General features: G+C 45.0%; 1 protein-coding gene across 1 annotated transcript in view; it reads left to right on the top strand.

The window, feature by feature from the left end:
• The window catches only part of ALK (ALK receptor tyrosine kinase), a 665,036-nt gene that overhangs the window by 519,152 nt on the left and 132,362 nt on the right, over positions 1-13,522 (top strand). Inside the window, 2 exon segments of the mRNA XM_056852389.1 lie at positions 2,701-2,832; positions 11,446-11,580. Of these exon segments, the coding sequence (XP_056708367.1) occupies positions 2,701-2,832; positions 11,446-11,580 (267 nt within the window).

Genomic DNA, 13,522 nt, shown 5'->3' with positions numbered 1-13,522 from the left:
GTTGTAGAGGGCCCTGATTTGGGATAGTGAAATCATCTTGGGAAACAGAGTTCCCTGTCCGAGATTTCTGGCACCTTGTTTTCAGTTCCCCAGGAGGCAACAGAGTTCCCAAAGGGAGAGAGGAACTCAGCAGATATGTGCTTGAAGGGGATGTTCTCCAAATAGGACAGTTAGGAAATGTTCCCACCAAACTGGATTGTCCAGCTCGGCATTTCTGTCACAACATTTCCAGTTTCTACCAATCATCTCAGTGGCTTTCTCAATCCTGTATAAGCGAAGGTCCTGTTTTCATGAGTTTCCCCATTATTTCATAGGTTTAATTATAACCAAGCAGACAAATACAAAATATTAAAGAACAAAATAAATCAAACATGACCTGAATTAAAATTTCTGTGCACACCTCTCCTATGTAAGGATAATTGATCAGATAGGACAGTTTTTAAATGTCACTACTCTCTCCATAAGCTGAATACATGTTAAATCATACTTGAATCCCAAGGCTTCACAGCAAGATACAACTTGTGTCTATAGAACTACTGCTAGTTCCATCACTGATGTGGTTGTCCATACGGCTTGGGGGGACTGGAGTTGAACTGTAACCCCATCAACTGTATACTGCCAACCAGTGAAAATGAAGACTGATCAAAAGAATTCATGTTTAAATTCTATTGAGCCTATAAGAACTGAGTTGTAGTATGTAGTAAGCAGAGGGCACTGTCAGTGGAGATGTTCTCCTGAGTAAGTCTCATAGAAAGAGCATGGTTTGCACAATTTCTATATAGTTGAGTGAACCTGGAATAGACTCAAAGAACTACCTGGTGGATCTCTCTCTCTCTCAAACACACACACACACACACACCAGCAGTGGCTATTACTATATTTTCAGCCCCATCATCATCCCTGCCCTTTCATCCATAATGGACCCTCAGTGTAGTTACAAGTGGTCTCCCCCCCCCCGCCCAAAGAACCATACAATTACAACAAAACTAATGAACCTGAGAGCTGCTGGAGTGGATCAAAGCAATGGTCCATCTAGTCCAGTATCTTGTTTCATACAGCTGCCCTATGAGCAGGGGCACAGAGGCCAAACCCTTCCCCCTGTTGCTGCCCTCAAAACCATCAGCCAGCAAACAGCCTCCAGTTCTCCCAAGACCAACAGCCATCATCAGTTATATCATCGACTAAAAAGGCATACTTTAAAACCAGTGTAATCAAAAAATATATACAGAAGTATAATTAATAATAACCCTATTAAAAAGTACTGGCTTAAGTGTTTGGTGGATTGCCTCCAAGAATAGAACCAGGTGAACCTCTTGGGAGGGAGTTCCAAGGTTGTGGCACAACTACAGAGAAGGGGGTCTCCCTTGTGACCTCACATTGAACCTCCCGTAGTTGGGGCTATGGTTGCCAACTCCAGGTTGGGAAATTCCTGGAGTTTTGGGGGCATAGCCTAGGAAGGGCAGAGTTTGGGGAGGGGAGAGAGCTCAGCAGGGATGCCATAGAATCTACCCTTCAAACACTGCCATTTTTTTTCAAGGGAACTGATCTCTATACTCTGGAGATCAGTTGTAATTCTGGGAGAACTCCTGGATGTTGGCAAGCGTAGTAGGGGTGCAGAGACCTCTGACAACAGTCTCAGAGTATGGTGTTTCCTTTGCAGTGCAATCTTATGCAAAATTACTTTAGTTTAAGCCCAGGGTAATCAAAAGGCTTGGGAGGGAATGCAGCATGGTATAGCCTGATCTCATCAGATCACGGAAGCTAAGCAAGGGTCGGTACTTGGATGGGAGGTACTTACAAGGAAGACTCTGCAGAGGAAGACAATGGCAAACCACCTCTACTTCTCACTTGCCCTGAATCCTCTTGCTGGGTCACCATCAGTTGGTTGCGACTTAACAGCACATACATGCGTAATCAAAAGGCTTAGGCTGGAGTGATTCTGCATTTATACTGTTGGGTGCTTAGATGACTTAATACTCTTTTTTTTATCAGTGCTGCCAGCCAGACAAACTTTTTGGGTCTTGTTTTTGTTACTCTTGAGGAAGCCCTAACAACCCAGCTCATTTCCAGGTTGAATGCTTCGTGAAATCTGCTCTGGACTGGAAGCAGGAAGTTATGGGCTTTGTCTCTAACGCTGCCTGCTGAGAGAGAACACTCGGGCCCAGTGCTGTCAGCCTAGCTGAAAAATTGCCATGCATGCTGTTTAACCCAGCACTACTTGCTGAAAGGACAGAGAGGAGGGGAAGGAATGCTGTTTAACCCAGCACTACTTGCTGAAAGGACAGAGAGGAGGGGAAGGAATGTAGGTGATCAGTCCTCTTCCTGAAACACTCCCCAGTAAATTACAATGCCATAGCAACTTACACGAGGGGGGAAAAATCTCCTCCTGGGACTGTCTTCTACTCAGTACTTGCTGAAACAAATGGAAATTTCACAGAGTGCATCTGGATTGTTCCCATAGATATACAGAGACATATGAAGATAATCAGATGAATGAACAGACTGTGATGATAACGACTCTTGAGAATCAGTCAGTATTAATTGTAAATGGGTTCTGTATTCCACAGGCAATTCGCTGCCTCGAAGCTTCCGGAGTACTATGACCCTTTGGTAGAGAACTGAACAGACAACATAACAAGGCACACAGCACAAAGAACTGTGCAACATTGGCATGGATCTCTCTGTTTCTTTTGTCTCTAGGCTCTCCTTCTGCCTACAAAATGGCACTACAGAGTTCCTTCTGCTGCCGGAACGGAACAGCGATCAAGCTGGGACAGGTGTGCGACTTCATCAGGGACTGCGAAGAAGGAGAAGATGAGGGACAGCTGTGCAGTAAGTAAATTCAGGATTGAAGTTTCCTAGCCTTAGATCAACACAAACTACCCAATGTCTACCTTCCCTGATGAGTCAGTTGAGCTTTTGGCAAAGAAGCACCTATCAGGAGAAGACCCTCAGCTTATGCTCCAAACTGCCAAGTTCTGTGCTGTTGCTATGAAAATACGCAGAACTTTATCAGAGAATAATTGTTAGAATATTTTACAATTTTATCAATTTTAATATGATAATTTTAACCAGGGGTTGCTTTTATTGACCTTACACCTTTATATGTACGGGCAGTCTGCGATTCTGCGGTGTAAAACTATTGTGTCTGGAAATTTTGATGTGTGTTGCCACATGATTGGTCAGTCAACCGTATTAATAAACTTGACTACCCAATGTCTACCTACTAGCAAAAAAAAGTACCTGAAATAATCTCCAGTTAAAGGGACTAGGCAAGTAAGGGATGTGAAAGACCTCTGCTTGAGACCCTGGAGAGCCGCTGCCAGTCAGAGCAGACAATACTGACTTTGATGCACCAAGGGTCTGAGTATAAAGCATCTTCATATGTTCAAATAGAACTTGAAATGCTTCATGGTATGCATGGAATCAAACTATATATGTCTGACCCTTTCTCTGGGGCATTCTTCCTATCTCAGTTGCCTACCCGCCCCCCAAGCTTTTGTTTTCCACTCAAGAGAAAAAATACAGGTACCCTAGGGGTACTCGTATATTTTCACCCATAGGGCAAACAGCTGCTTTGGTGGGAAGGTGAATGTCAGGCCTTTGCCTTTTTTGCTGGAGCAGAGGCTCTTGACATGAGTCAGGCCAGGTTCTGGCCACACGTCAAGTCCTTGGTTCATATGCCTATGAACGTCTGTGTACAGTTTCGCTCATCCTGTTTTCTGCAGCTGTGGTAATGTTTAGTCTGTCTTCCTGGGAACTGCTTATCTCGAGGTTGCCTAGCAATTAGAGCTGTTGAATTTTAAAAAATTCGGTATAGTTCGAATTCGGCTGAATTCGGCCCGTTTAGATTCGGGATATGCCGAAGTCCGAACTCCCCCGCTTCGGGTCCGTGCAATTCAGCGGAAATTCAAAGTTCGAGGAAAAAATTCGGCCAAATAAAGCCATTAAAAACACAACCGCGCCTTTCCATGGCTCTGGGGGGGCATTTTGGGGGGTAAAGCTCCCAAAATTTCAGAGGAGCTTCAAAGGACGCTTCTTGAAAGACCCCCCAAGTTTTGTAAAGATTGGGTCAGGGGGGGGCTGAGATATGGGCCCCGAAAGGGGTCCCCCCACCCTTAATGTGTATCTCCGAGCAGAGCTTGCCGCCCACACACAAAGCTCCCAGCCCCGACAAACAGCTGAGAGCAAGGGCAGGGCAGGTGTGAAAAAATTTGCAAAGCAATACAACTGCAAAGCAACACAAGCACGCAATGCAACACCTTTGCAACAGTGCAAAGCAACACCTGACACCTGGGAGTTTGCAAACCATGGAAAGGGACAGAGGCAGCTAGCTATGCATAATGAGCACGAAGGGGTGGAATTTCTCCTTTTGCATTGGACTTGGGACCAGGCAGATGCATTCTTTAAGTCACCATTTGAAAACCAGTTTTGAGCAAGCATCAAAATAACCTAACTGATCTTATGAATGAGGGAAAACCTGAAGACACAAAACTGAAGCCCCCCCTCAAACCAGGGAGAGAGAGACTGGAGGGGGAACACACACCCCAGGCAGAACCGGCAAAAGCCCCCTTTGGCTCCCCTCTACCCAAAGAAACTGCTCCCTCCCCACACACACACACACACAGAAAGGAAAAATTATAGATTAAAGCCCCCAAAGAGGTCTTACTGTGGCTGTCTTCTGTTCCATCAGGAGGGGCTGGGAGGCTGGGTAATCCAATATGATTCCATTTGTATCCAATATGAGATCCATATGTATGCATCTCTCGAGGGTGATCCATTCATCCCAATAGGGAAAAGGGGAAAGCCCATATCTCGGGGGGCCCTGACCCAATGTTTACAAAACTTGGGTGGTCTCTTAAGAAGCCTTGTCTGAAGCTCCACTGAAAGTTTGGGGTCGGCACACCCAAAAATGTGCCCCCTGCAGCCACGGGAAGAGAAAAGGGGGGAGCCGATATTTCTGCCCCCACTGAACCCATCTTTACAAAACTTGGGTGGTCTCTTAAGAAGGATTGTCTGAAGCTATGCTGAAAGTTTGGGGGCTGCACCCCCCCAAAAGTGCCCCCTGCAGCCACGGAAATGGAAAAGGGGGGAGAGGAAAAAAGGGGTGGAGCCCATATCTCAGGGGGCCCTGACCCAATGTTTACAAAACTTGGGGGGTCTCTTAAGAAGGCTCATCTGAAGCTCCGTTGAAAGTTTGGGGCCTGTACCACCAAAAATGCGCCCCCTGCAGCCATGGAAAGAAAAAAGAAGGAAGCCCATATCTCGGGACCCCCTGACCCAATGTTTACAAAACTTGGGTGGTCTCTTCAGAAGGCTTGACTGAATATCCGCTGAAAGTTTGGGGTCTGTACCCTCAAAAATGCACCCCCTGCAGCCACTGAAAGGAGCAAATGTGCACAAGCACCCCCCACACACACACACACAGGAGGATTTCCCTCTCTCTCTCTCTCTCCCCGGCCGGGCCGCACATCAGCTGATTCCTCCAGTATTCAATCCTGACTAATTGGCCAGAAGGAGACCCAGCTTAGCCACCGATTGGCCGGGGGAGGAGAATGCTGCTTACTGACGGTTATGCTGCTTACTGACGCCCCGAATTTGCCGGATTTATTCGTGAACTCCCGAACTCTCTGAATTCGGCTTCCCGGTTGCCCGCCAGTTTTGAGTTCGGTTCGTCCTGAACTAAAAACCGCCGAATCAAGGGAAATTCGGCTGATTTTCAGTTCGGGCCGAACCGAATCAACAGCCCTACTAGCAATGTTTCCTTTTTCAGTCTGTAGTGTCTTAAGCATGTAACCTGCCTGTGTTCCCCATTACTAGCCTCACCTGCCTGTAGGCAGTCAGTCCTTTAATCTGTCTTTTTGCTCCTAATAAATTATTACTGCTTCAGAGCTACATGCCTGGATGAGATTGCTTATGGGATGCTAGGGACAGATGCCTGATACTGACAGTGATATACATCAGAAGACTGCAAGGGGAACTGTGAAATACCCCCTCTCTCAGCACTGTTCCAGTAATGTGATTTCCTGTAGCTGCCTTTTACTTTAAACAATGGTTAGACCCAATTCTGCCATGTTTCAACTACTTTGACCCGGGCAGCTCATTCCTGAGCTTTGTGACGACTGGGGATGGCGTAGACGAGGCGCAGCTGCGGCACCTCCAAAGAGGTTCCCCGGCCACCGAAAGGCTAAAAAAAAACTTTTTAAATTTAAAAATTCAAAAATGGGTCATTTCCCCCGCATAGAGAATAGTGAGGCTGCACCAGGAAAAACCTGATGCAGCAACGCTGTTTCAGAGGGAGGTGCGTTCCTGGGGTGGAAGGGGTTATGAGGCAGCCTACCACCAGCCCTGCCCCCAAAGAATACCCTGGGAATGCCTCCCAGGACACTCGCGCTGGCAGGACAGAGGAGGGGCTGTGGCTCTGTGGTAGAGCATCTGCTTGGCATGCAGAAGGTCCCAGGTTCAATCCCCAGCATTTCCAGTTGAAGGGACCATGCAAGTAGGTGATGTAAAGGGCCTCTACTTGAGACCCTGGAGAGCCGCTGCCATTCTGAATAGACAATACTGACTTTGATGGACCAAGGGTCTGATTCAGTATAAGGAAGCTTCATGTGTTCATGTGACACTGGCGGGAGGTTGAGCTGGCATCCATGGGCTGTGCTGCCACACCAGTCCTGGGGGGCCACCGCAAGTGACACTACGTTGGCATCCATGCCACTTTGCACAGCGCAAGGGGCACAAATGCTGGCATAAGGGGCTGGTCGCCTCCTAAGCCCATTCAGCCCCCAGGCTCAATTACGAGCTCTTAGTCATCTAGCAAATGGGCTATTAGATCAAATTAGAATTGCTGTTTTTTAATCATTATACCCTGCAATGGAGTTGAGTCCTTCCCTTTTGCACAAGCTATACATTGAGGGCCGGGCTTTTCCAGGTGTTTGTTTTGAGTCTAGTTGTTCTTCTGATACTAAAATGCAATGCCGATTTACTCAGTGTACGGTGAGATACTCGCACGCCAGATTTCCTGTTATGTGAATTAATGGGCTGGAGAAGTTACATGCAAATCCTGCAAAAAGAAAGAGGGTTTTCCTGAACAGAATGACCCTTGTCATCTAGAGGTCCATCCATGGGCTGAAGATGAAACCACTCTGAAGTCTGAAAAGGAGCTCGTACAAGGGCAAGAGAGAGGCTGGAAAGCAAGAGAGTTGATACGTGTGGCTGAAACACCATAAAACACAGTGATTCACGCTTCAGTCACTGAGTGTGGGAGGATAGAAGTATGTGGAATTAATTTTAGGGAATGAGTTTTCCTGGCATATCCTCTTGTTAAGGCAGGAAATGAGTAGTGTGAGTGTTGGATGGAATACGAGCAGGTGACTACAATGTAATGACAGTTCTATGGAGGCCATTTTTATGAGTGAAAACGGGTGATGAAAGAGAGGTGATTCATTTGCACTCTGCTGGTAGATGTGAGCCAGTACAAAACTATTGGCAAAGGAAATAGTAATAGAGCGTTTTTATAATAATGCAGAATTCATCCCCCACAGCCATTTTGCAAGTGCTCAATAAATTGAGGACTTATCTGCGCAGTCATGTTTGGATTACTCCAAACACTGGCTAGATATTCTTTCTTCCTCTAGCAGTTTTATAACTGGCTTACTGGCTTTTCCCTCTTCTCATAGCAAAATGACGGCCTTTCAAGGAATGGGCACATATACCAGAGTACACTGTGGGAGGGCAGAAATTTGAGTCCAGTGTCTTGACACTGTTTGAGCTTCATTTAAAAAAAAAAACCCACACCCACCATTAATAAAACTACAAACCTGTGGCCAAACATAAATTGCCAGTTCTGAGGCAGTGTATGAGTAAGAAACCTAGAGTTACCCATTTCACAGGTGCAAAAGGCTGGTTGTTTGGCGTGGTGTAGTGGTTAAGAGTGGCAGACTCTAATCTGGAGTACCGGGTTTCATTCCCCACTCTTCCACATTCAGCCTGCTGGGTGACCTTAGGCTAGTCACAGTTCTCTCAGAACTCTGTCAGCCTCACCTACATCTAGGGTTGCCAGGTCTTTGCAACTGGCGGGTGGTTTTTGGGGCGGAGCCAGAGGAGGGTGGGGTTTGGGGAGGGATTGCAATGCCATAGAGTCCAATTGTCAAAGCTGCCATTTTCTCCAGGTGAACTGATCTCTATTGGCTGGAGATCAGTTGTAATAGTGGGAGATCTCTCATTTTCTGTTGTGTGGGAGCTGCAACGTCATAGTTTGCCTAGGGCACCCCTTCCCCACCCCAAAAAAAAGAACAACCTTGGGTCAGTTCTGGAGCTCTTTCAGTGATAACTGCAAAAATATTTTTGTGAGGTCTGCACAAAGCCTTTGCTAATCTGGATTATGCTAACCACAGTCTGCTCTATATGAACCAAAAAGAACAAGGAGAATGTCTGACAAACATGCTGGAGACCATAAAGCTTTCAATGCAATTGCAATAAATAGCTGTCATTGCCTTGCAACATATAGGAAGCATTACAGTAAGTGAAGAAGGCTGTGCGTTCAGAATACAAGACAGCCAGAGGTTCATAAAGACATATTTATGACAGAAGAAAATGGTGCACTGGGCTAGAAATTGCTCTTTTAATACATCTCTATTTCTACTGTCACAATAAGCTTTCTTACAGTTTTTTTCTAGTCTACAGGCAGGGTGTTTGCTGCTTAGATATCTCCCCCAACTGTTTACTTGTTCACATCACTCTGTATACTGCACACCAGATATTGAGGTGAATTAAGCAGGACGTCCTGCTGAGCCATTTCAAGAATTCTAAATGCAGCTGGTTCTGACACTTTATGCAGCCCATGTCTTGGGGATGAGCAGCAAAAATATCACAAGGTGGGGGTTGGGATCTTCTGTCTGATTTGTACATTGGAATTCAGGAGGTGATGAATGAATGTTATATATTTTTTAATTCTTTAGGGTGATCTGGATTTTTTCAAAGATAGAAGCAATAATGTTATTAGTACTGTGCCGAATTTTCACCTGCAATGCTTTTAAAGTTTTTAGATGGTTTGAAATATTCCTAGAATCCCCTCCCCAAATGCTTTCCTATTGTTTGCAGCCTTCACTGTTACCTACAAAATAACATTTCTTTTAAACATTGTCTTGTTTCTGCTAGCTTTGTGTTTTCATGGCACCCTGTGGCCAATCAGAGTTGACCAGTTGAAGACATCACTGGGAAGAAATAGTGTCCTCCCATTGATCTCACTTAGCATGGAAGAAGGGTGGGGTAGGGGGGTTGGAAGGATGGGGAAATGTGACTGCCATTGCTGAGGCAACAGGATCCGTATTCCCTGTCTTGCTGTGAAACTTCATTTATTTGAAAATTTTAACTTCTGACTTTCTGCCTAACAGGCATGCTTCCAAGGGGGCTTACAATCATGAAATAAACAGAACTCCAACAGTGAAAACCCTCATTAAAACAGCAGTATATATAAAACCCACAGCAGCATAAAGTAAAACCAGTAATAAAATGGCATAGATAGAAACACCTATTGACACGAGGACGGTGGGGAAAGAAACCCTCCCCTTTTGAAATTTTAGAAAAGCAGGACAGACACCTTCCAACACCTGAGAGATGGGCATGGCAAGGAGTGGCAAAAATGGGCACTACTCAGAAGAAAGGGCTTTCTTTCCAGACTGGGGGTTCATTATAGTTTTAAGTTTTGTATTTATTTTTGTTACAACATACGTCAGTTTTTTTATAGTTGTTTTCCATTTCCATTGATCTCCAGGTCCCAATTGGCATACATTCAAGAGTTCCTAGGGAACTCAAGTGTAAAACTATTGATCGACTTACCCGTATATGTAAAATCAACCACTGATTAGGAAATGTTACACCAATTTTTAAAAAGGGGTCCAGAAGGGATCCAGGAAATTATAGCCCTATTATAAAGGTAAAGGTCCCCTGTGCAAGCACCGGCTCATTCCTGACCCATGGGGAGACGTCACATCTCGACGTTTTCTAGGCAGACTTTGTTTTGCGGGGTGGTTTGCCAGTGCCTTCCCCAGTCATCTTCCCTTTACCCCCAGCAAGCTGGGTACTCATTTGACCGACCTTGGAAGGATGGAAGGCTGAGTCAACCTTGAGCCAGCTACCTGAAACTGACTTCTGTCAGGATCGAACTCAGGTCGTGAGCAGAGCTTTTGACTGCAGTACTGCAGCTTAACACTCTGCGCCACGGGGCTCCTATAGCCCTATTACCATAACATTTATTTCTTGAAAATAAGTAGAAACTGTTTTTAAAATACAATTATGTAGCATATTGAGAAACAAACAGTGCATTCCTAAGGAGAGTTACTCCAGTCTAAGCCCTTCGTTTCAATGTTCTTAGGAATGCACTGAAAGACTGCTTAGGGAACATCCACATGGTTTTTGCAAAAGGAAGTTCTAACTCAACAACCTTTTGGAGTTATTTGAGCAGGTCCCATAGACATTGTATACTTGGACTTCTGAAAGGTTTTTGATAATGTACCTCACCAAAGACTCACAAGTAAGCTTAGCAGTCCTCTTATTGTTAAACACAGGAAGCAGAGAGTAAGGATAAACTGACAGTTCTCACAGTGGAAGGAAGTAAGCAGTGGGTCCCACAAGGATGGATATTGAAACTAGTGTTATTTAATTTATTCATTAATGATATGGAATTGAAGCCGAGCAGTGTAGACACTTTGTGAGGTAGGTGGGACTGAGAGAGTTCTGAGAGAACTGTAACTAGCCCAAAATCACCCAGCAGGCTTCATGTGGACGAGTGGGAAAACCAACCTGGTTCACCAGGTTAGAGTCCACTGCTCTTAACCACTACATCACGCTGGTAGTGTCCTATTCAGAGAGACTATGCTTATGTGTTTCTGGGGAAATTGATACTATGGAATATTGTTTATTGGAATGTCCCTGTTTCTTGAATGTGAGAAATTTGTGGGTTATTCTGTTCCTGGGTGGGCTGGTAGGTGCATCAGCAGTAGAAAATTTGGGGAAACTTTTGACTGGGGTGGATTTATGCCGATTCTAATGTGGCACTACTCAAAACCTATAGGTTAAATGAGTAGTATCATTTAAGTAATCAATTAAGTAAATTATAGCTGTCACTACAGTAGATAAACAATAAAATGACAATATTTAAAACTAATAAATAACGGTAGTATAACAATAAAATATTTATAATGTAAGATAAAAAAAGCAAGCTAATTTTCAAAAGGACGCTCCTAAAAAGTTCCTCTTACATACACTGCAAAAGGACAGAATTACTGGGGCTTTCTTAATTTTCTCTGGTCAGCTGTTCCACTGGGTTAGGAGCTAAAACTGAAAAAGCCCAAAGAATGACATAGTTACCAAGAAGAACTACTGGAATGCTTTATCCTGTGTCCAGGAATTTCTGATCAGTTTTTGTGACACTCCCTCTTGTAGGAAAACTTCCCTCTGGCTTCTACTGCTCCTTTGAAGATGGAGACTGTGGGTGGACTCCGAGTTCATCAACCTCCCAAGACACACATCTGTGGCGGATTGGAAATCTACAGCATAATCACATCTGTTTTCGGAAAGGTATGGCAGAGGAGAGTTGCTGGTAACTGGCAGGAGGGTTTGGGGGTGGGGAAATGGGGGGGGGTTGCTACATCACTTCCAGGGAAAACCTAGACATGATATAGGGTAGCTCTAGGAATTGCCATAAAACCATAGAGTTTCTGGTGATTCCTACAGCTACCCTGCATCACAGCCGGGTTTTCCCTTGAAGTGACGGAAGCAACATAGTGATGCAGCCAACATTGCCAGGATTTTGACAAAAAAACATTCCCTGCCACAATTCAGTGGGCAACTAGGCAGGAGGCCTAGCAGCCCTATAGTGGAGCGTTACCATGCTATCAGAGCCACCCTCAGCAGAGTTACGTCCTTCTAAACCCGCTGACTTCAATGGACTTATAGTCTTCATATACAGCCTTTTCAGATGTTGCAGGTGGGCAGAATGCATGAATACCTGTCATGATCCCCCCCCAGTGCATTCATTCTACCTTCTTAAGGCCAAGATACATGTAACAATGGGAGTGCATTCAGAACTCACAACATTTTTTTGCTTTTAAATGACAGGTGCATAGGGCCTTGATTCCGATAATGGCCACGGTGCAAGGGCAAGTGGTTAGTCTTTTCTGTAGTACCATTTCCTGATCTGAAACAGCCCTACAGCAGCATGCCATGTGGCATGAAGGCTACATACAGAAGGCCTAGGGTTGCCAATCTCCAGATGGGGCCTGGAGTTCTCCCAGAATTACAACTGATTTCCAGACTACATATATCAGTCTTTGGAGAAAATGACAACTTTGTGGGGCATACTCTATGGTATACCATAGATTCAAAGGGAAATCCCTCCCCAAATTCCCCCTTCCACAGGCACCACCCTGAATTTCAAGGAATTTATAAGACTGGAGTTGGCATTCCTATGCTTGCCACAGCAGGGCACTTGCTTCACCAGGCTGTTATTGTTAACAGCATGGTGTAGTGGTTAAGAGCGGTGGTTTGGAGCAGTGGACTCTCATCTGAAGAACCGGGTTTGATTCCCCACTCCTCAACATGAGCGGCGGAGGCTAATCTGGTGAACTAGATTTGTTTCCCCACTCCTCCACATGAAGCCAGCTGGGTGACCTTGGGCTAGTCAGACCCTCTCAGCCCCACCTACCTCACAGGGTGTCTGTTTTGGGGAGGGAGAGGGAAGGTGATTGTAAGCCGGTTTGATTCTTCCTTAAGTGGTAGAGAAAGTCGGCATATAAAAACCAACTCTTCTTCTTCTTAAGGGGACATGGGAAAGGGTTAAATCCGACTCCCTCCTGCAGTATGGCCCTGATGCAGAGATTGGAGCTGCCTGTGCCCAATGTTTAGAGAGAGAAAGCGCTTGGAAGTTCCACTTATGGAACTCCCAGCATCATGTAAGTTTGGCCCATACAGTGTTTGAAAAAGAGCTTATATCTCTGCTGATTGGGGAAGGAAGAAGAAGCTGCTTCATTTCCAAGGCTCAGTGTTGCAGAACATGATGATTTCCATTCCTTTGGAGTTCTCTTCCCGCATCCTTTATGATGCTAAAAGTGACCCTCAACCTCCAGCTCCAGATAAAATATTACTTCTGCATCTTTCATAACAGCAAAGGTTCACCTGGAATCAAATTTTTAAAAAATTGGATGCATTTTAAAAATTGGATGCATGGCTCAAGTGAAAAAGGAACAAAAACAAATCTCTAGTCAGGGATAAACAGAAAAATATTGGCTGCGGAGGAAGCAGCCGGAGCACTTGCAGATGATTCCAAAGGAGAGACCCTAGTGTATATGAAACTGCATTATTACAGCCAAAGAATATTGAAAAATGCCCTTTGCCATATGTTATCCTTCTGCAATAAAGAAGCACCTAACATTTATGCATGCTTGGATGCACACAGAGAGAGAGAGTCTTGAAACAGAATAGGATGGAGTGCTTCAGAAAAGTTGGATTAAAGCTTTGACTA

This window comes from Euleptes europaea, chromosome 7 (assembly GCF_029931775.1).
Source record: "Euleptes europaea isolate rEulEur1 chromosome 7, rEulEur1.hap1, whole genome shotgun sequence".
In the NCBI taxonomy this organism is placed as follows: domain Eukaryota; kingdom Metazoa; phylum Chordata; class Lepidosauria; order Squamata; family Sphaerodactylidae; genus Euleptes; species Euleptes europaea.
Note: the sequence above shows the minus strand (reverse complement) of the source record. Positions and strands in the feature narration are given on the sequence as shown.